Source organism: Diceros bicornis, chromosome 17 (genome assembly GCF_020826845.1).
Source record: "Diceros bicornis minor isolate mBicDic1 chromosome 17, mDicBic1.mat.cur, whole genome shotgun sequence".
In the NCBI taxonomy this organism is placed as follows: Eukaryota; Metazoa; Chordata; class Mammalia; order Perissodactyla; family Rhinocerotidae; genus Diceros; species Diceros bicornis.
In genome coordinates this window covers 46441181-46460999 of record NC_080756.1, presented here as the reverse complement: position 1 = coordinate 46460999, position 19819 = coordinate 46441181, and the positions used below count along the sequence as shown (strand labels likewise).

At 43.0% G+C, this 19819-nt stretch overlaps 3 protein-coding genes across 3 annotated transcripts in view; 1 reads left to right on the top strand and 2 right to left on the bottom strand.

Moving 5' to 3' along the window:
- GUCY2C (guanylate cyclase 2C) overlaps nt 1–4653 on the bottom strand; it is a 153751-nt gene extending 149098 nt beyond the window's left edge. The window contains exon 1 of the mRNA XM_058558715.1: nt 4592–4653. The gene's annotated coding sequence lies outside the window, so the exon portion shown is untranslated. The remainder of the gene's footprint in view (nt 1–4591) is intronic.
- A 773-nt stretch (nt 4654–5426) lies between these two features.
- LOC131416289 (histone H4) lies at nt 5427–5771 on the bottom strand. Its single transcript, XM_058558718.1, has one exon. It carries the CDS (start codon nt 5736–5738, stop codon nt 5427–5429), a length of 312 nt encoding a protein of 103 aa, XP_058414701.1. The 5' UTR covers nt 5739–5771.
- Nucleotides 5772–8895: 3124 nt separating this feature from the next.
- Nucleotides 8896–9590, top strand: LOC131416287 (histone H2A.J). Its single transcript, XM_058558714.1, has one exon. It carries the CDS (start codon nt 9030–9032, stop codon nt 9417–9419), a length of 390 nt encoding a protein of 129 aa, XP_058414697.1. The 5' UTR covers nt 8896–9029; the 3' UTR covers nt 9420–9590.
- The last annotated feature ends 10229 nt before the right edge of the window (nt 9591–19819 follow it).

The following is a 19819-nucleotide window of genomic DNA, read 5'->3' as shown; positions in this document are numbered from 1 at the left end:
ATAAATTGTACGTTTATTTTGAAAATAAAGAATCTAAAATGAAATGGGGATAATAGGTTTTGGAGAAATGGTAAAACATAGTATCAAGGAAATTATAGGGTTAGAAATAATAAGAATAAAAATTATTAAAAGTTTTTAAAAGGATAAATTGAGTAATTTTTTCTTTGAAGAAGCTAATATATAAATAGATTTCTGAAAAATATAATCAGAAGAAAATATAACACAAAATTAGAAATAAGAAAGGTGATGGAAATTTTTTAATATTAGAAAGTACGATGTATGTATAAGTTTGTTCTAATTTTTTAAACAAAATATATGGCTTTAGAGGAAAATATAAATTACCAAATTTAACTCAAGAAAAAGTAGGAAGTCTAAACAGACAAAAATAAAAACATTCAAAGATTCTGAAAATGTAACCAAAACATAACCTCCAGGGCAGAACTTTAAGGCAAATGGTTTACCAATAAATTTAAGGAACAGATAATTGTCATGGTATATCATCTTTTCAGAAAATAGAAATATATGGAAAACAGCCCTACTTTAGTAAGACATGTTACCATATTATGAAATAAAGAAATAGATAATTTTCTCAGAACATTCACACGAGCCTATGTGTATTCAAAAGTAAATGTCAGAGGTTCTAGGGGTACAGACAACGAATCAGATTCTTGCTTTCAAGGAGTTCACAGACTAGAGAGGGAAGACATATAACGTCAAATGTTACCGTTACTGAAATCTACTTCCAGCAGTTTGGCAAACTACATGATCTGAATGAAACTTCTAGCACAAATGCTCTATTACTGTGGTCACAAGAAAATAAGGAAAATCTCCAAAGGGCAAAAAATAAAAAATAAAAAGACAGTGAAATAATAACTGAAGGTGATGGGTAAGCAAGCATCATATCTAGGGTTGCAATGGAGAGTAAGTTTGGGGCTTCCTGTAAGGAGGTGAAGAAGTAGAATCTGAGACTCTTCCATCAAGATGGGACACTCAAAGGCGGCTAAACTCACAAATTGATAGAAGCATCTGGCCCAAAGGAGAAGCAAATGCTAATTTTCTCTGGAGGGCAGTATGCTGAGTTAGTTCCTTAGGACTTCTACAGATGATCGTCAACCACATATTAGTCCAGAATAAAAATTTGCCAAATACATGAAGACACAAGTCTTCGTGTGTGTCAGCAGAAAAACAAAACATTTAGATGTAGACCACCATGAATTCATATTGCATTTACCAGTTCATTCTGACTGCCAAATTATATTTCACCATAATTTATTCATCTACTGTATTGTTGATACTGGTTCAAGACAAGGTTGATATAAGGGAAGCCATATTGTAGAAAAGAAACCCTATTGTAACTCTGAATGACCTCTAACTAACTCAGCTGGATATGCAGCATCCAGGAGATCTAACTGCTCTGTAGATTTCACAACCCCTAATTGTGCGTGTACCTCCCAGCTGAGATAAGATGATAACTTTGTTCTTTTGAGTTCCTTAGGAATGTGATGACCCCTGAACAGAGAGTCTATGCTGATAGCCACCAGCAATGAAAACTGAAAGATCTGGTGTGGCAACTCCCAGTCTGTAACACCAGAAGGTCAACATTCCTAACCCCCTGCCCTATAACCCACCAGCCTATATAACTGCTGTAAGATTTTGTGCCCCCTTAAGATGTTTCTTTGAGACACTAGTTGGCCATCTTCCCCCTTGCTAGCAAGCTGTAATAAACTGCCCTTTCTTTTCCACCATCTTGCCTCTTGATGATTGGCTTTTGTCTCATGGCAAGCAGATCATGCCCTTTGTGCGGTGACATTGTCAATGTGCATTTGGTTTCTTTATTTTTGCTACCGTGAACAGTTCTATCAAGTACTTTAGTGATGGGCCTGCCCGGTGGCGCAAGCGGTTAAGAGCGCACCCTCCGCTGCGGCGGCCCGGGGTTCGCAGGTTCGGATCCCGGGCGCACACCGACGCACTGCTTGTCAAGCCATGCTGTGGCGGTGTCCCATATAGAGTGGAGGAAGATGGGCATGGATGTTAGCCCAGGGCCAGTCTTCCTCAGCAAAAAAAGAGGAGGATTGGCAGATGTTAGCACAGGGCTGATCTCCTCAAAAAAAAAAAAAAAAGTACTTTAGTGAACATGTGCCCTGGAACATATGTGCTATAATTTCCCTTAGGCAAATACCCAGGAGTGGAACTGCTGGCTCAGCATATATGTGAATATATTTCCAAGTCCAAAAATAATGACAACTTGAAAATTTTTACCAGCCTAGTGAGTGCAAAATTGTATTTCACTGTGGTCTTGATTTGCAGTTCTCTGATGACTAATCAAGCTAAACATCTCTTCCTATGCTTACTGGCCATGTTTTTCCACTGTCTTTTGCTCATTTTTCTATTGGCTTGTTTGGCCTTGATTTCAATTTTTATCCAACTGTTTACTGAGCCAACGACACTATTCTGGTACCTGGACAAATTAAATATCCAACATTAGGAGGTTCCCCAAACACACCCAGTCTGGAAACTACTCTGGCATTTGGTGATGCTGTTTGTTCCCCAAGCTTAGCGTGGCCTTCCCCTTCTCCAATGGGCCTTCAGCTCAGAACAAATGTCACCTGATCTTTGAAGACACCTCTAAATCTGACACTATTTGTTCTTCTGTACACCAATACCATTTCATTCATACCACTCTATTAGAGCAAACCACATGTGTACAACTACACAGATGTCTTTCTCCTCCTTCTCTATTTACGGGGAAAAGAGAAGCTTCTTGATGGCAGAAACTGTGCTTATTTATCTCTGAATCTTCAAAAGTTATCAGTTCTTGGAAAAAGAGGTATTAAATGTTCAAAATTCAGAAGAGATGACTTTGCTACAGGATCTAATTTTAACAACATTCTGTTCACACTGTAAGGGAGACATTGCAGAGCAGCTTTAAGTTCAGTTCTTAATTTAACAAACATTTGTAGTAAGGCATTTTATTAGTCAACTTCAGAAAATCTCAGTCAGTTCCAATTTCAGATATTTTGTTGTGGTCTCAAATCATGTGACTCAGTTTTGTTTGGAAAATATGATTACTTCAAGACTGGCTACTACCATGAGACTCATACATACAAAAACAAAGATTTCTTGGGCTCAAATAATTTGGTTATATTTCATAAATTATATAAAACATGAACAAAAATAGCCATGCTACAAAGGAAAAATATAAGTTCTACTGGACAGGTAGAAAGAATTGAGGCGACTATCAAAAACACAAACAAAAAATTAAACAATTCCAAGGAATAGATATTTTGAATTGTCATACAAATTCTTATTTCCATGCTCCATTGGGGTCCTAACTTTCCTCCCCAATAATTTGATTCATGCTAAATTGGGGATTTAATGGGTACATTATGTATCTACTCAAATTCACTCATTCACTAAATATAAAGGCACAAAAATGTGCTAGATAATGCCTTTCTTTTAAGTAACTCAGTTTTTCACTCACATTAAAGAAAGTTAAGCTGCTGGGACTCACTGCCCTAGGAATTTAACACAAGCATCATGGATACTATTGAGTCTTTATGGAGTAAGAAAAAGTACTTAGAAGTGAAATATTAGTAAATAGAGACAGGGGCCTCCACGGCAGAAGCAGTGGTACAGAAGGGTTAAAGTCAAGGGGTGCGGGGTCCAACAGGTCTGGGTTCAAATGCAGGCTCCAGTTCTTTCATTCTCGTATCAGTTTTCTCATCTGTAAAATGGTAATCAATAATAAATACTTCATAAATTTGCTGGAAAATCGAATGCAATTACGGAACACAATGTGTTCCAAAGGGCTGGGCACTCAATAAATGGTATATTGCCAGCCTCCACGGAGGGAATACAATATATTTCCCTGGCCAGAGTACATTTGAGACATATATCGCTTAAAACGAGACATATCTGCCTATCAGGCTGGGAAACTTCCCCAGAGCCCCTCCGGGCAATCGCCTAAGACTTCACGATGTTTAGACAAGCCAGAGCTGAAGGAGATTAGCAAAGATGCATGGAATCGCACTGTATTTGGAGGTCCTAAGCCCCTTCCCCACTTCCCTCATATAAACAGGTTAGGAGTGACAAAGCCAGGAGTAAAGCGAGGCCATCAAACTGACTTGGGTGTCAACGTCGCCTCCCTGGCGGCCCCTGCCGGCCTGTACGCAGGTGGGTCCCCTGTCTGCAGCCTCTACAGTCGCCTGGGGAAAGCGCCCTCAAACAAGCCCCTCCTGCGCCGCACCTTGCTCGAGGTCTCCTGGCCGAACGGCAGGATCACCGGGTAGCATTCCCCCACTACACAGCTCTCTCTCCCATACCATTTTCACCGATCTTCTTAGAATCCAATATGCCACCCATCTCCCTTCCAGAGCCCCGGCGGCTCCAAAAAGTGCCTTTACTCAGAAGCCAGGGCTTATCTCCCGGCTGCGACCGGGTCGCAAGACACCCTCCCCAGAGCCACAGCAGGGCCAGGACGTTGAGCAGGACGCTGCCCTGCGCCCCTGGCCGCCCTGCCGGCTAATTCTTGGATTTCCACCGTCAGGGGTTCGAGTACCACCGCCGGTTATTCCGGGGTCCAGACGCTCACCTGCTCCGCGCAGCTAACTTTGTGCAGCTGGCCCACGGGTAGTGCGGGGGCCGCGAGCTTTGGCCCGGCCTTGGACTTCGCCCGCACTTCGCCGCCCTGCATTCGGCGTCTGAGCTCTTACACAAAACGTCGGCGAAGAAATAAGACTATTCACACCCGGCAAGACCCCAGCGCGCCACACGGGGACTGCGTTTCCCGCGTTCTGACTGGCCTGCAGCGGCGCTTCCCTATTGGGCGCCGGGACATCCCCAGCCCCGCGGTCTCGGAGGCCAGACCCAGGGCCCCACGGGCGAAGAACTGCCCCCTCTGACGCGAGGCCCTCCTGTCCAATCGGAGGCGGAAATACCGCTTGCCCTAGTTTACACGTAAGCTGCCATATATATGTTCAGGGACAGAGGCCTCGGTTGCTTAGAAGCCCGCCATTTCTAAAATGCGCGTTTTTAAGGTAGTGATGCTTCCTTTTCTCAAACGGAATCCAAAGGCAAGCGAAGGACTCTGGCGTCTTATCTCTGTACACGCAAGAGTGAGGTCACTACAGCCCTGCGCCGCACTCCCCAGGCTCCGTCCTCAGCGCGGCGCTGGGTTACCCCCAGAGCTCCACTGCCCGCACCTCCCCTCCTCCCAAGCACCAAGCCTGAAGCCTACAACCCGGAGCCACTTGCCGGAGCAGTTGCTCCGAGTTTTCTACTAAGAGCATCCAGAAAGCCTTATCTAAAGAGCCTATGTGCATTTAGATCTGATATTTATAGTTTGGCGCTGCGTTAGCCCTTTTCTTGACGTTTTGGGGGCCCTGAAAAGGGCCTTTTGGAGTCGGGAGATAAGCCGCAGGAACAGCTCAGCCGCCGAAGCCGTAAAGGGTGCGGCCCTGGCGCTTCAGCGCATACACCACATCCATGGCCGTGACCGTCTTGCGCTTGGCATGCTCCGTGTAAGTCACGGCATCGCGGATGACGTTCTCCAGAAACACCTTCAGCACTCCCCGCGTCTCTTCGTAGATGAGCCCCGAAATGCGCTTGACACCCCCACGGCGAGCGAGGCGGCGAATAGCAGGCTTCGTGATGCCCTGGATGTTGTCCCGTAAGACCTTCCGGTGGCGCTTGGCGCCTCCCTTGCCCAGCCCTTTCCCCCCTTTGCCTCGGCCAGACATCCTTCTAACAAACCTTGTCCTGGGTGGAAAACCAAGCAGCTAATGAGTTTGAGCCGTAGTCTAGAGTTTATATGCCCTGGTAGCGGACCTGTTTGAAAACCTGAAGCAAGTGGGCGGAGCTCTAGGTCCCAGGAGACTTTTTCCTCCTCACTATAGTGAGTCGAGCAAGCAGTAACCAAAACAAGACTGATTTTTTTGTTGTTTGCTTTTTTGGGAAAACTTGTTTTGTTATTTTGCCATAAAATGGAGGACTCAATAGAATTTCTGTTGCCTTTTCTCAACGCTTAAATAAAAGTAGGCCAGATCCTATGCGCGCTCGGTTTCTCCTCCCCACCCCCCCGCCCCGTCTCTCCCTCGAGCGCCTGCGAATTCTAATTATTTATTTTTTCCACCGGAATGCCTACTTTTATATTATCATTCTCAGACTAATGTGAAAATCAATGGGAACCAGGAATGCGTTACATTTTGTTAGATTTCAAAGCAATTGCTTTGTAGCTTTCATCCGTGGATCTTTTTCAGTCACTAGTGGGGGGAGAGGAAATTTTTTAATGGTTTCTTTTTCTCCTTTGTGGCTTCGCGGAGAAAGAATTAAAATTCTTTCAAAAGTCTAACCTTCCCCCCAGACTTTTCCCTTTCAGCTTCTTCTGCGCAATTTGCAGATTTTCCTGTCTTCTCCGCCCCACCCCACGCCCGCGTGTATTTCCTTTTCAACCAAATAATTATTTCTATGGTTATTTAGTTGAAATACTGTAAATTTCTTTTTATTTCATTCAAATCTGAGGTTCTCACATCTTCCACTTAAAAATTCAAAGTTTTTGTACAATAACGGGTGCCACGATCGTAGCTTTAAACAGATTTATACTGCACGTCCTCCGTCAGGAGGCTCTCCATCCTTTTAAGAGAATCCCTGAAAATAAAACTTTCAGTAGTGTCACCGCTCTAGGAGACAAGACTCTCCGTCTTCCCAAAAGATTTTACTGCGATAAAAGGCAGCAGTATTTAGAGGATGATTTCTAACTCTTTCCCAGGCACTTAACATGTAAAGAAACGAATATTTTAATAAATTGTGCTCCCTATCCTTAGTCTTGAAGAATCGCTTTTCCGGCAGGAAAGCTTTATGGTAAATATTTATTGTATATCTAAAAGCTTATAATTTGCTATCTCCATAACACAAAAAGTACTTTTTGTTTGCTTGTTTGTTTAAAGATGAATTAACTTTGGAACACTGTTTGGCTGAAAAAAACTCCTGAATAGTCAAAATGTACCGTGTAATTTTAATCCTTGACTCACAGGGAAGAAGAAAAGTCTATCAGATCTTGAAGAGATCAGGATTCTCATAATGGTAAAATAGATTGATTTATTTGTATTTACTAAGATTAAAAAATCAAAGTTAGAATATTTTCAAGCTAGAAATCTCTCTTGCTTCCAAGAATAGAAGGACAGTGTCCAAAATAATAGTAATAACTGTTAAAAATTTCCCATGGTATGGGCAAAAATTTATGCTAAATTTACACAACTCATTCCAGGTCAACATCTTGTCAATAACTGCATCAGAGATTTGTAGGCCATTCATTCAATTTATCTAACAGTCATTGGATGCTTACTAATGTATTTAATCTTCAAAATAACACTTTGGGATAGGTACAGGGGTTCAATAACTTGTGGAAGATTAGCTGGTAAGTGATAGAGCCAGGATTTGGACTGAGACGGTCTGGCTCCACGGTGACCGCTTTAGTCGTGACAATATACGACTTCTCAGCTCCAAAGACGTTTATTGACTCCCTACCGTATATACGTTAATCATTGTTCTAGGCAATAAGGGCATATACATAAATAGTTAAAAAATGTTATTTCAATGAAATCAAATCTTTATTAGGACGGGTGAGAGGGTAAATTTGTTTTAATTTACTTAGATTTTATAATCTACATAAAATATCGCTTATTTTAATGTGTGTTTAATATTACATCACGTAGTAGTGTAATTGTATGAGTGTGGAATATGTTGAGGTAAATGAAATTACCTCAATGAATTAGTCGAAAGTAATTTCTAATTCCAAACAAACAAAAAAAAACCTATTTTGTTCCAAATGCTATGACTCCGCAATTTGGGTGTATAAGGCAAGTTGCTGCCGTTCTTCCTTTAGTCTTTTCATTATCTGGTCTTTTCATGATCTCTTAGCGCTGCAATGGGCAATGGAGGGGCTGGGAAAGGGGAAGGCCAAGCGCCACCGGAATGTCTTACGAGACTTTATTTACGTCTAGTCTCGTCTACTAGGAGACTCAGAGTCTTCGTGGAGAACGTGATCCGAGGCCCAGAGATCAATAAGGAGCAAGTTAAGGCCAAGCAGCCTCAGCGACTGAGCTGCGCCTGTGGCTTCTCCCTGGAATCCAGAGGCTCTTTTCAGGCTCATAACCTCAAAGACAAGAGATGTTAGGTTTAGGCGAAGGGAGCTTGTTCCTGTCGTCTGTGAAGATAGTCTTCATGTCTAGTCTAGCACTCTAGTTTCGCAGCCTTTAGAAGCGAAGATTGGCAGCCTGTGAGCGGCAGAACTGTGCGGGGAGTCCAGTGTCACCTGGTCTGGTTTAGAAAGTTCAGACGGCCAGCTCCGTCCGAAGCCTCTTTTGGAGCCAGCTCCTCACACTGCAAGGTAACAGCAGGTGCCCCTGGGTTTGTAGGAGACAAGGCGTTTATTTAAGGGAACAGGAAACGTACCCTGCACTGGGCAGGCCGAATTCGGTAGAGAGGTGATTTCGCTTGAGGAGCAGTGTTGCCCGCAAGCACGGGCTCTAGAGTCAGTTAGCTACCTGGCTACGACCTCAAGTGCTAGAGGCATTTCTTGCTGGAGCGCTTCGTACTTGTAGACGGAGTAGCTCTTCCGGATTTTTGTTTCTAACCACGGTTCCGTAATTCTTAAGACGTTCTTTTCCTGGGAGTGAGCGTGGACGTTGAAATCTTAGGACCCAATAAATTCAACGGAGCCCTCAAACGCGGAGCAGGCGGGTCTGGCTATTCATATGAGGGGTTATGTAAATAAGGACTAGAAGTTTGCTCTTTTGATTGGATAGAGCTGGAGAAGGCGGTCCCTGTGCCAGCGCGCTAGCTGGCCGGGGAGCCTGCCTGTCATTGGTCATCGGAGCCGAGGATGTTGCGGCGCCCAATGGGAAGGCGCTGCCTAGTATCAGCAAAGTGTTGGTAGAGGCAGTTCGGGTGTGGTACATTGCATTCCCATTCTCCAACCGGGATCGCTGGGGGCTTTTTTCCGTCGCTGGAGTTTTAGGCGAGAGGTGAACATGTCTGGTCGCGGCAAGCAGGGCGGCAAAGTGCGGGCGAAGGCCAAGTCCCGGTCGTCGCGCGCGGGCCTGCAGTTCCCAGTGGGCCGAGTGCACAGACTGCTGCGCAAAGGGAATTACGCGGAGCGAGTCGGCGCTGGGGCGCCGGTGTACCTGGCCGCGGTGTTGGAGTACCTGACGGCGGAGATCCTGGAGTTGGCTGGCAACGCTGCTCGTGACAACAAGAAGACCAGGATAATCCCTCGCCACCTGCAACTGGCCATCCGCAACGACGAGGAGCTAAACAAGCTGCTGGGGAAAGTGACCATCGCTCAGGGCGGCGTCCTGCCCAACATCCAGGCCGTGCTGCTGCCCAAGAAGACGGAGAGTCAGAAGGCGAAGAGCAAGTGACCCTGACGCCGCCACGGGGGAGCTGGCTTCCCCAGCAAAGGCTCTTTTCGTAGCCATCCCAGAATGTTTTTGCATATGCTCTTGTCACCGAGGGCCGGCTAGATCTAGCGGGGAGGTGGGCGGCGAGGGCCCCGCCAGGGTCGGAGGCCAATAAAGTCGGTGAAAATCGTGTGGTTGAGAGAGCTATGTAGTCGCGGGGACCTGCTGGATGACCCCGGGGGGCGACCGGGAGACCTCTGGAGCAGGTACTGGTGGGTAGGCTTGAGCCACTTTCTAGACTGCTTTGGTCAGCACCCTCGAGTTGTTATGGGCGGATGGGGGAAACCGGGAGGGACCCACTGGTCTGGAAGTGGGCAGAGATGGGAGCTCTCCCTACTCGCCTTAAGGCAAAGGAGAGGCAGAGTAGGTGCGGGTGAGGCAAGGGGGATTATTTTTAGGGCCCCTTTCCAGGGCCTTTGCTCTCCTGTCTTCTCTTGGCAGTTCAGGACCCAGTGTGAGGAAAGAGATGGTGGCGGTGAGTTGGTCTCGTGCAGGGAGTTGGCTCTCTGGCCATACTTTTCAAAAGGTGGACTAACTTTCCATCTTGGAAGAGTGGCTCTGATGACACAGTGTCAACTTAACAGATTTTTCTTAGCCTAATAGTTGTTGTGTTTTCATGTTTTGGGTATCAGATATTTTTATATATACACTTATGTTCACATTTCTTTAAAATGAAGGAGACATTCAGTAGTATGTGTAATACAGAAGCGTGAGTCATGAGGATGGAAATTTGTTCCCCTGACACTCATGTTGCATAACAGTGTAGTGTCTTTAGTCATGAGTTCCTTATGTTTACAGCTTTTAAAATGATTTCTCAAGTTTCTAGCTTCATAGTGGTCTTGTTTCCAGCATATATTTCTTTGGAAATGTAATTGGTTTGATTTTGGTTTATAATAACAAATAACCTGTTTGAAGTCAGTTATGTTCTCCAACTGGGTGAAGTAATGACCTCATTCCAACAATGCCTTTAGGGGTTGCACTGCTTAATGGCACAGCAATGCTGTAATAAATATGTGAGATGTGAGAAAAGGTAAGGACAAATGATTTAAGTGCAGGAAGAAACACATTTCAGATCAGGAATCCACATTGACAAGTTAAACACTAGCAATCCTATTCTGCCCTTGGCTGACTCTTCCATTTCAGTCTTATTCAAAAACTTCATCTTGGCCCACAGGGCCCGCAAAAAGGTCCCAGTTTAGATTTCACATCTTTGGATTCATCTTTCCTGTGAGTCAGAGTTGAAGTCTTCCTGAAAAAGAAAATATGGTATGTCTTCATCCTTAGCAGTGGTTGGCCCATTTTCCCACATGGACTTTACTTCTTCCTCAGTATAGATTGAGCCTCTCTATATGCCGTGCTCAGTACTCGGTGATGGGAGTACAGCTGTGAATGAGACCAACTAGATTTTCACTCTCTTGGACCTCGCTCTTTTTTTCTTGGTAACTGAAGACAGGGCGATGAACAAATAAGTTAATGTCAGAGAGAGGATTCCACTTCAGCTTGTCTTGGTACTTGTGTCTCTCTGCTGCTTGTGGAATAAATGTTGGGATTACTTCTCCCGTGTGGACATCTTTGAGGTGTACAAAGATCAGGCCACACACACCTCTGTGAAGAGGCAGATTAGTGCCCCCTAATTCCTGAGGAGTATTTAGACCCCACGGGTACCATGGGCAGGTGCCACGGTGTCCAGCTATTTACTCCACTACTCACCTTCCATCCAGAAGGCTTCCTCATATGTAAAATAGTCATAATACCTATTCTGAGGACTGAGATTTTAGCCATATATTAGGCGATCAATAAATTGAAAGAAGTGCCATTTCCTAGAGGATTTGGGCTTACCCTTATAGGTTAAGGTATAGGTAACCATAACTAATAGGATTTTTTTTGGTTTGCTTTTAATGCCCAGTTGTTAGGATACTTCTCAATGTTACCACTTTGGGGACATGATGAGCAGTGGAGCAAAAAAATTAATTATGTATCAAATTCTGGTTTTGACATTTAAATCTTAATTTCCTAGAAGGTGTGAGGCATCTGAAAGATTATTACCAAAATGGTGAAGAAATGAGGACAAGGGGAACCAAGACATTTATAAGAAAGAAACAATTTTTTCTTTCCCTCTGAAGATTAACAGGAATCTGTCTATCTAACCCTGTTACTTGACGGGTGAGACAGACAAGATGCGAAGTACCCACCCCCACCCCACCTCCACAGCCACTGCCCCCGGATTCTCAGGTTCCCCTCCAATACTTCAACCAGTGCTGCACCATTTCTGTTTTTGAGGGTTTTTTTTAACCTGAATAATTTATTGGCCATTAAAAATGCATCTCTTGCAAAATCAATTCAGCCTGTGATCCTTGATGAGCAAACGATTCTTGCCGACGTATGATTGTTAATTTAAAAGGCCACTATTTCTTCAAGCACAAGACCCTGTGGGAGAAGACTTAGGACAAAAACTGGTGGGACCTGAATTCTGATTTTTTATAGATTTATAATCCGTATTGTATTTATAGACACACATACTCTTTCCTGCAGAGATAAGCCATTCAATGTGGCAGGCTGTGACTTGGCCAGTATTTGTTTGTTCGTTGTTTTTCCTGCAGGGCCAGTCTTGTCTTTGTGTCTCTGAGAACTGGTCTGTTTAGTTTTGTCTGCTTGGAATCAAAAGGTTTAGTCTGGTCTTGTAATTGGTGATGACTAGCCTACTACATGCAGACCCTTTACAAATCCCCTTGTAAGAGTTCAAAGGTCATATACCATGGTGTTTAAGAACTCAGGCTCTCAGGAGTGGGACCTAGGTTCAAATCCATTCTGCTTCTTACTAGTTGTGTGGTTTGGGGAATGTTACTCAATCTCATTAAACCTCAGTTTCTTCTATTAAGTGAGCATAATAATAGAGTTTACATCAGTGGATTTTGTGGAGGATTCAATGAGATAATGTGAATGAGTTTCCCATATAGAAATGTGGTGAGTGAATAGTAACTATTCATATTTCTATGTGAAACTGGTTTTAGAGCAAGTAGCATAAGTTATGGGACCTATTGAAATAGGGAAACATGGCATTCTACCAATCCTGTGACTTTTCTGATAGCAAACCATAAAAACAAGTTTAGCGGCTGTTTTACTAATTACAGGACATAACACAGCTCAATTTATAACAGAAAAGGGAGTAATCAATGGTAAAAGCTTGTGAACCTTAATTTGCATTTCCCCCCAAGACAATCTAGTTTGGAGTTAATGGCTTGTTAAGTTTACCCACGCAGATTAAAAATGGAACCTGTTGGTTCAACAGGTCATTGAGCATATATTATGTGTTACACTTATGATTGATATCCAGCTGTTGAAAAATGATTATAATATAATCAAAAAGATGATTATAATCTAGCAGGCTACATGTGAAGAAAGGGAGATGCCGAGGGTATTACAGTAACAGGGAATAGAGGCACCTGTGTCCCTCAGCCTGGTGGGGAGAGTGGCACCTGAGATAGGTCCAGGTGTAAGAGCTAGCCTGACAGGATAGGGTGTTCTGGGCGGAGAGGCAGCACGCACAAAGGCACGAGGATCAAAAGACAATACCTGCAGCTGGGTGTGAGGGAATCTAGGGGAAAAGTTCTGGCCTGGAGATGAGAATTTGGGAGTCATGGCTAAAAATGGTCAGAGTAGATAGAATCATCCAGAGGGAAGGTATGTATAGATAGATGTGTAAGTGAACGTATAGAAAACAGACACAGCCAACAGGAGATGTGGGGATCTATGAGATCTGATCAACTGGCAGAGGAAGAGGAGTTGGTAAGGAGATGAGAAGACATGGCCTGAAGGACGCCAGGAGAGAGTGTCAAAGGACTGAGATTTTTCGCAATATGGGTCACTGCACTCCCTGACACCCCCTGATTTGTTTATACTTTGCCATATACTAGAAAACGTTCTTTGCAAGTTATTACACTTTCCCCCACACAGGAAATGCTGACAAGCTGGCTCACTTTACTAATGGCATTGGAATGGATATGCATTTTTACCCTTTACAGTTTTACACTGCACGTACAGAAATTCAGGGTATATATGGTGACAGCAAAAACATTTTTTTAAAAAGTCGAGAAGAATATTGGTAAAGAACTCTTTAAAGATATATCTTTTATTTTCATTTCATTGAGTTGAATATAGTTTTTTACATGTTTTAATTTTAATTAAAGTTAATTTTTTTCCCTTTTTTTTTTTTTTTTGTGAGGAAGATCAGCCCTGAGCTAACATCCGCCAATCCTCCTCTTTTTTTGCTGAGGAAGACTGGCCCTGGGCTAACATCCATGCCCATCTTCATCCACTTTATATGGGACGCCGCCACAGCATGGCTCGCCAAGCAGCGCATTGGTGCGTGCCCAGGATCTGAACCGGCGAACCCTGGGCCGCCGCAGCGGAGCACACACACTTAACAGCTTGTGCCACTGGGCCTGCCCTAATTATAGCTAATTTTAATTAAAGTTTTAATTTTAAGTAAGTTATAGAAACTGATAACAATGTAGATATTTAATTAATTGATTATTTTCTTAAAGAAAGATATATGGCTTATAAATATCACTTGTAAAGAGTTATAGTGTTTTATTGACATATAACATTATATTAGTTTCAGGTGTACAACATAATGATTCGATATTTGTGTATATTGCAAAATGATCACCACAATAAGTCTAGTTAACATCCATCACCATATATAGTAAAAAATTTATTTTTTCTTGTGATAACTTTTAAGATTTACTCTTTTAGCAACTTTCAAATATATAATACAGTATTGTTAACTATAGTCACCACCATGACTATAGTTAATGATAAAGGTGTACATTATATCACCATGACCTATTTATTTTATAACTGGAAGTTTGTACCTTTTCAGCCCCTTTACCCATTTCTCCCACCCCTCACCTCCCACCTCTGGCAACCACCAATCTGTTCTCTGTATCAGTGAGCTTGGTTTTTTGTTTTTTGGGCTTTTTTGATTCCACATATAAGTGAGATCACATGGTATTTGTCTTTCTCTGTCTGATTTATTTCACTTAGCATAATACACTCAAGGTCCATCCGTGTTGTCACAAATGGCAAGGTTTCATTCTTTTTTATGGCTGAATATATTCCATTGTATATATATACGCCACAGTTTCTTTATCCATTCATCTGTTGATAGACACTTAGGTTGTTTCCATATCTTGGCTATTGTAAATAATGCTGCAATGAACATGGGGGTGCATCTGTGTTTTTGAGTTAGTGTAATGTAGGTATTTTAGAATGTATAAAACATGAGAAATTTGACCCTGACAAGCCAAACTTTTTTTGTCAGTTGATATTTAGTTTCCCAAGAGAGAGGAATAGAGAGTAAAAGGAACAGAAAAAAAAAAAAATAGGATGGCTTCAGGCAGATTTGAAATTATCACTGTAAAACTTTATTTTGTTTTCTCTGCAAGGAGAGGAAAGTAAGTTCAGGTGTTGAAAAACGTTTTAACGTATACATACACAAAAGAGAATGACAGCACATTTGGATAGTGACTCAGGTCCTTGATAATTTTATCCAGCTATGCAGTTAAAAAGCCAGCAGTGTTAACACCAAATTATGGAAAGGAAGGAGGGAGGATAAGGCCTACATTAAACAAAATTATCTTTCTTTCTGACAAATCAGACAAGCAATCTGCTCGTGAGGGTTCATTTGCTTTCTGTTCTAAAGTACTTCTCAAATGAACTTGTTCATGTCAGAAGCCCAAGTGGCCACTGCAATTCTAAAATATCCCTGATGAAATTGTGCCTGTTAGAGAGGTAGCTATACAAATTACCATTAAAATGAGAAAACATGAAGGAAGCAGGTGTTTGGCTAGAAGGGGTTTAGTTTTAGACTGACGACCAGGAGAAAATACAATGGTTTGTAAAGATGGGTAATTTCTGATCTCCAGAACTTAGCTAATGGCGCACTGATCACGGATCCAGACGGACAAAACTAAATGGACCAGTTCTCAGGGACACAGACAAGAGTGAGGAAGAAGACTTTATCAGATTTAGAAATGGCAACCCAAAGCAAGAGTTTGTCCTCAGGTCATTGGTCTGAGAAGACCTTCTGAACTCAGCCGTCTGGGCTTAGCTTGAAAACTGACTCGTCAGACCTGTGTCCACCCTCTCCCTATGGACTTTGCTCTTATAGACAACACTAAATATCATGGAAGCTAACAAGCAATGAGGCAGGGAATAGAAGACTAAAAACAATTTTACCAAGGAATACTCATCTGATCAGGGAATCAAAAAAGTTCCAAGAGATCTTACTCCGAGAGAAACAAAATAAACTTAACACTGAAGTGCTTCAACAAAATATAGGAACTCAATTCAGCATGCACTTACCTCCCAGCCCTGAGCAGGTGGGACCTCATACAGCGACAATCACAAGGGGTCTCAGGTGTGCACACTATTACTGAGTTGAGAGTCCTGGTTACTATAGCTGAATTTGTATTTTGGTCTATGCCCTTCAGCCAAACACCGCCAGGAACATACTTGTGGTTGAATAAGTTTGGTTTATTGCTTTTCGCAGCAAGAGAGAACACACACAGTGGGGAAAAGTGGGATGTCTCACTAAGAGGATGTTAGAAAAGATTTATTATAGGTTTCGGGTTTGTGTTCACTGGTTTGGGGGCTTTGCCCAAGATTGCGTGCTGTTGGGAGTCGAGGTAAGTTTATGATTTGGTAGCTTAATACATCTAATAAAGTGCAAGGAGTAAAGTGAAGCAAAAGCTGGAATTAGTGAATATACTAATCCAATACATACTGGCCAGCATAGGGGGCTGTCTGGTCATTTTTGTGGTTTGGACGACGCTCATGTTTTTGTGTTCAGATGTGATTACAGAATAGCCTTGTTTTTGTTTTGATTTTTCATGGTCACAGAAAGGCCTTGTTTGGTGTTGGTGTTCTGTGAAATTGTTTATGCTCAACAGAACACCACAGTGTAGCTGTGTCAGGCCAACTCCTAGCAAGACCAAGGCCTGGCCGATAGTCCAGACCAGTTATGAGCTGTCATGGGCTGCTTTTCTCTTTCTCATCAGCTAAAGAAATAACGTGACACCCGGAAGAGGGTTTGTCAGCAGTGGAAGTAGACACCGACATCTCAAGGCAAATGTTGACAGTGACCAAGCACCACGCATAAGAGGGAGCTGCTGTCTATGAGTAGTTCAGTCCCACATTTATGTACTTTAAACATCCAAATTCCCTAGCAACGGCCCCTTGTTTTCATGTTCATCAAGGAACTTTTTATCTTGAATTTATCTTTTTGTGTGTGTCTTCATATAGGGTAAGAATGTTCTAGTTTCTTTAACATGATAATCCGTATTTTTCTAATAATAAATTATATTCCAAATTTAAATCATATTTATATATACTTGTATATTTTTTATATATATTTGAGTTTATATATTAGGTAAATACCAAGAACTCACTTTCCTTCCTTCTTCCAATATGCTGCTTCTCATTGCCCAATCCAAATAGAAACCAATAAATTATTCTAATTTGAACTTATGTCAGAAAAACACACTCAACCCAATAAAAATCTAGGCCGTTATTCATAAGCTTGCTAAGCCTTAGATCTCTCATGCATAAGTAGGATAATGTATCCCGTATTATAAAGCTGTTAGTGACTAGTGTGTGGTAAGAGCTCCATGAATTACTACTATTGTTAGGATATATTGCCTTATAATTTCTGCTTCACTTCTCTCTCTTTTGAGTTCCTGTCTCTCATTCATTGTTTGTGATGTATATCCCCTTCCTGCCTCCTGAGCTTCATGCTTCACCCGCCTCCTTAAGATTTCCATGATGTTATCTCACAGGGATTCAACCTCAGCCTGTTCCAGATTGGACCACTTCCCTTCATTCTGCTCCCCTCTCCCCCAGTCTACTGCGTGGGTTTGAATTTCTGCTCCTTTAGTTGTGTAAACCTGGGCAAGTTATTTAATCATTCTGTGCCTCAATCGACACATCTGTAAAACGAAGGAAATGACAGTAGCTACCTCCCAGGGTTGGAGTAAGGATTAAATAAATTCAGACACATAAAGCACTTCCAAGGATGCCTGGCGCACAGGCCTGGTGTGTGTGGTCCTATGAATGTTAGCTGCTGTTATCATCCTTGTCCTCCTCTTCAGCATCATCACCCTTAATAAACCAGCATCACACCCTTTATTCCCCGAATAACGACACTACCATGCATCCAAAGCCCTAAGCTAGAGACTCATTTCTCTTTCTGCCTCATCCTGTATGTCAAATTGGTCATCCAGTCTTGTGCTTCCTATCTCTGAAATAAATCTTTCAACACCTTTCTTCCATGCTCCTGTGCTAGTCTGTGTACGCTTCCTCTTTTGCCTGCCATGGTCTCCTAATGTGTCTTCCCACCTCTGGTCTTTCACCCTTGAGTCAATCCCCTACATCACAGCCACAGTCTCATTCTGAAAATGCACAAGTTATTCTTTTCTTTTTTTTTTTTTGGTGAGAAAGATCAGCCCTGAGCTAACATCCATGCCAATCCTCCTCTTTTTGCTGAGGAAGACTGGCCCTCGACTAACATCCATGCCCATCTTCCTCCACTTTATGCGGGACTCCGCCACAGCATGGCCTGACAAGTGGTGCGTCGGTGCGCGCCCGGGATCCGAACCGGGGCCGTCAGCAGCGGAGCACGAGCACTTAACCGCTACGCCACTGGGCCGGCCCCAGCACAAGTTATTCTAACAAGCACTTATATTGTATTTATCATGTGCCAAACACTATTCTGAGAGTTTTATGTTATTAACTCATTTGTTATTTGTATTCAATGACTTTTCCCTCTTTCATATATGATTTATTTATTCAGTAAATCTTATATTTATTCAATAAATCAGGTACTAAATCAGCTAGGATCCTGTCAGGAAACAGATGGCATGCTCAAATGTGGTGATTTGAGGACATTTAATAACGGGACTATTTACAGTGATGTGAGTAGCATACAGAAAAGCCACGTGAAAAGACTAGTGACAGCTGGGCTCCACTACCACCCCTAGGCTTGATGGAGTGAAAGGAAGGAGTGGTCCCAGACCTGGCAGGAGATTGTGTGGAGGGGGCTGGCATGGCAGGAGGAGTCAAGGGAGGCTAACTCAAGGCAGCTGTTGCAGGGGAGTAATTCCTATGACCTCACTTCCCCCCTCCCTCCCACATCCTGCTTCTCATTGGCCAGCCCAAAGGAAAGCCAAAAGAAGAGAAAGCCTATTGATGCAATCTCTACAATTCAGCCTCCTGGGGGCATAGAGAAGCATGGAAACATGTAAAGAGAGGATCTGGATCCCTTAGATATCCAAATATAGGGTGAGCAGGCACCCACTGCCAAGGGGGAGGAAAGTAATTGGACCTTTCCTGGCATGACAAAGGTTATTTCCTCACAAAACCCTTGATATACAGAGTATTCTAGCAAGAGCAAACAGGACAGATGGAATCCCTGGGTTCCTGAAGCTTCCACAAGAGTAGTCCTTAAATGAAGTCTATAAAACATAGATTCCAGCCTGTTCTTTTGCCAGTTTTTCATATATATACCACTCACCAGCCATAAGAAACTACCTCCTGTCTCTTCCAGCAGCAGGGGCTAGGAGCACAGGGAACTCACAAGCACTCTGCTTTGCTTCAGCCCCTTGACCAGAACTAGCCCCTGCTTAATTCAACTGCAAAGAAGGCTGGAGATTTAGAAGAGCTGATGGAATATTTTAGTGAGTACCATTGCCTCTGTCAGAGTTTTTCAGAGCACTTTATGCTCATTTCCTAGTTTTTAGCTTTGTCCTATTTAACAAACCTCTAATGTGGAGTCTGCAAGTCAATTGGGGTTCTCTTGAGATTTTTTAAGAACAAAAATGACAACAAAAAAGTTTTATTGTTAGCTAGTACACATAAGCTGACAGAGCCTAACCCCCTGCCAGAAGGAGCTTGAGAAATATTCCATTTGGTTTTGTCAAAAGAATTTGTGCTAATAATTTTATAACTAGGTTATGATAGTGGAAGTAAAGAAGCCTGAATTTTCTTCGTGCTCACGTGGGACGGTTATGAATTTATTGCCTCAGAGCTCCACATCCAAACTTGATCACTGGCTGTGAGATAAGAGGTAGAATTCCTTTAGGCATTTCTCCATTATAAGCGTGTTAAGCTTATACCTCTCAGTAGAGGGCAGTGGAGGGACTTTGCAGGAGGAAAGGACGTCTCTTGCTTGCTCTGGCCGCTGTGTGGTCGTGGTCGGTAAGCAGTGAGGGCGTGAGGACCTCAGGCGGAGCTCTGCCCCAGCCACGGGCCCAGAATGCACAGCCCCTCCATACCCAGGCCCTGACTTGCCCCAGGGACCACCT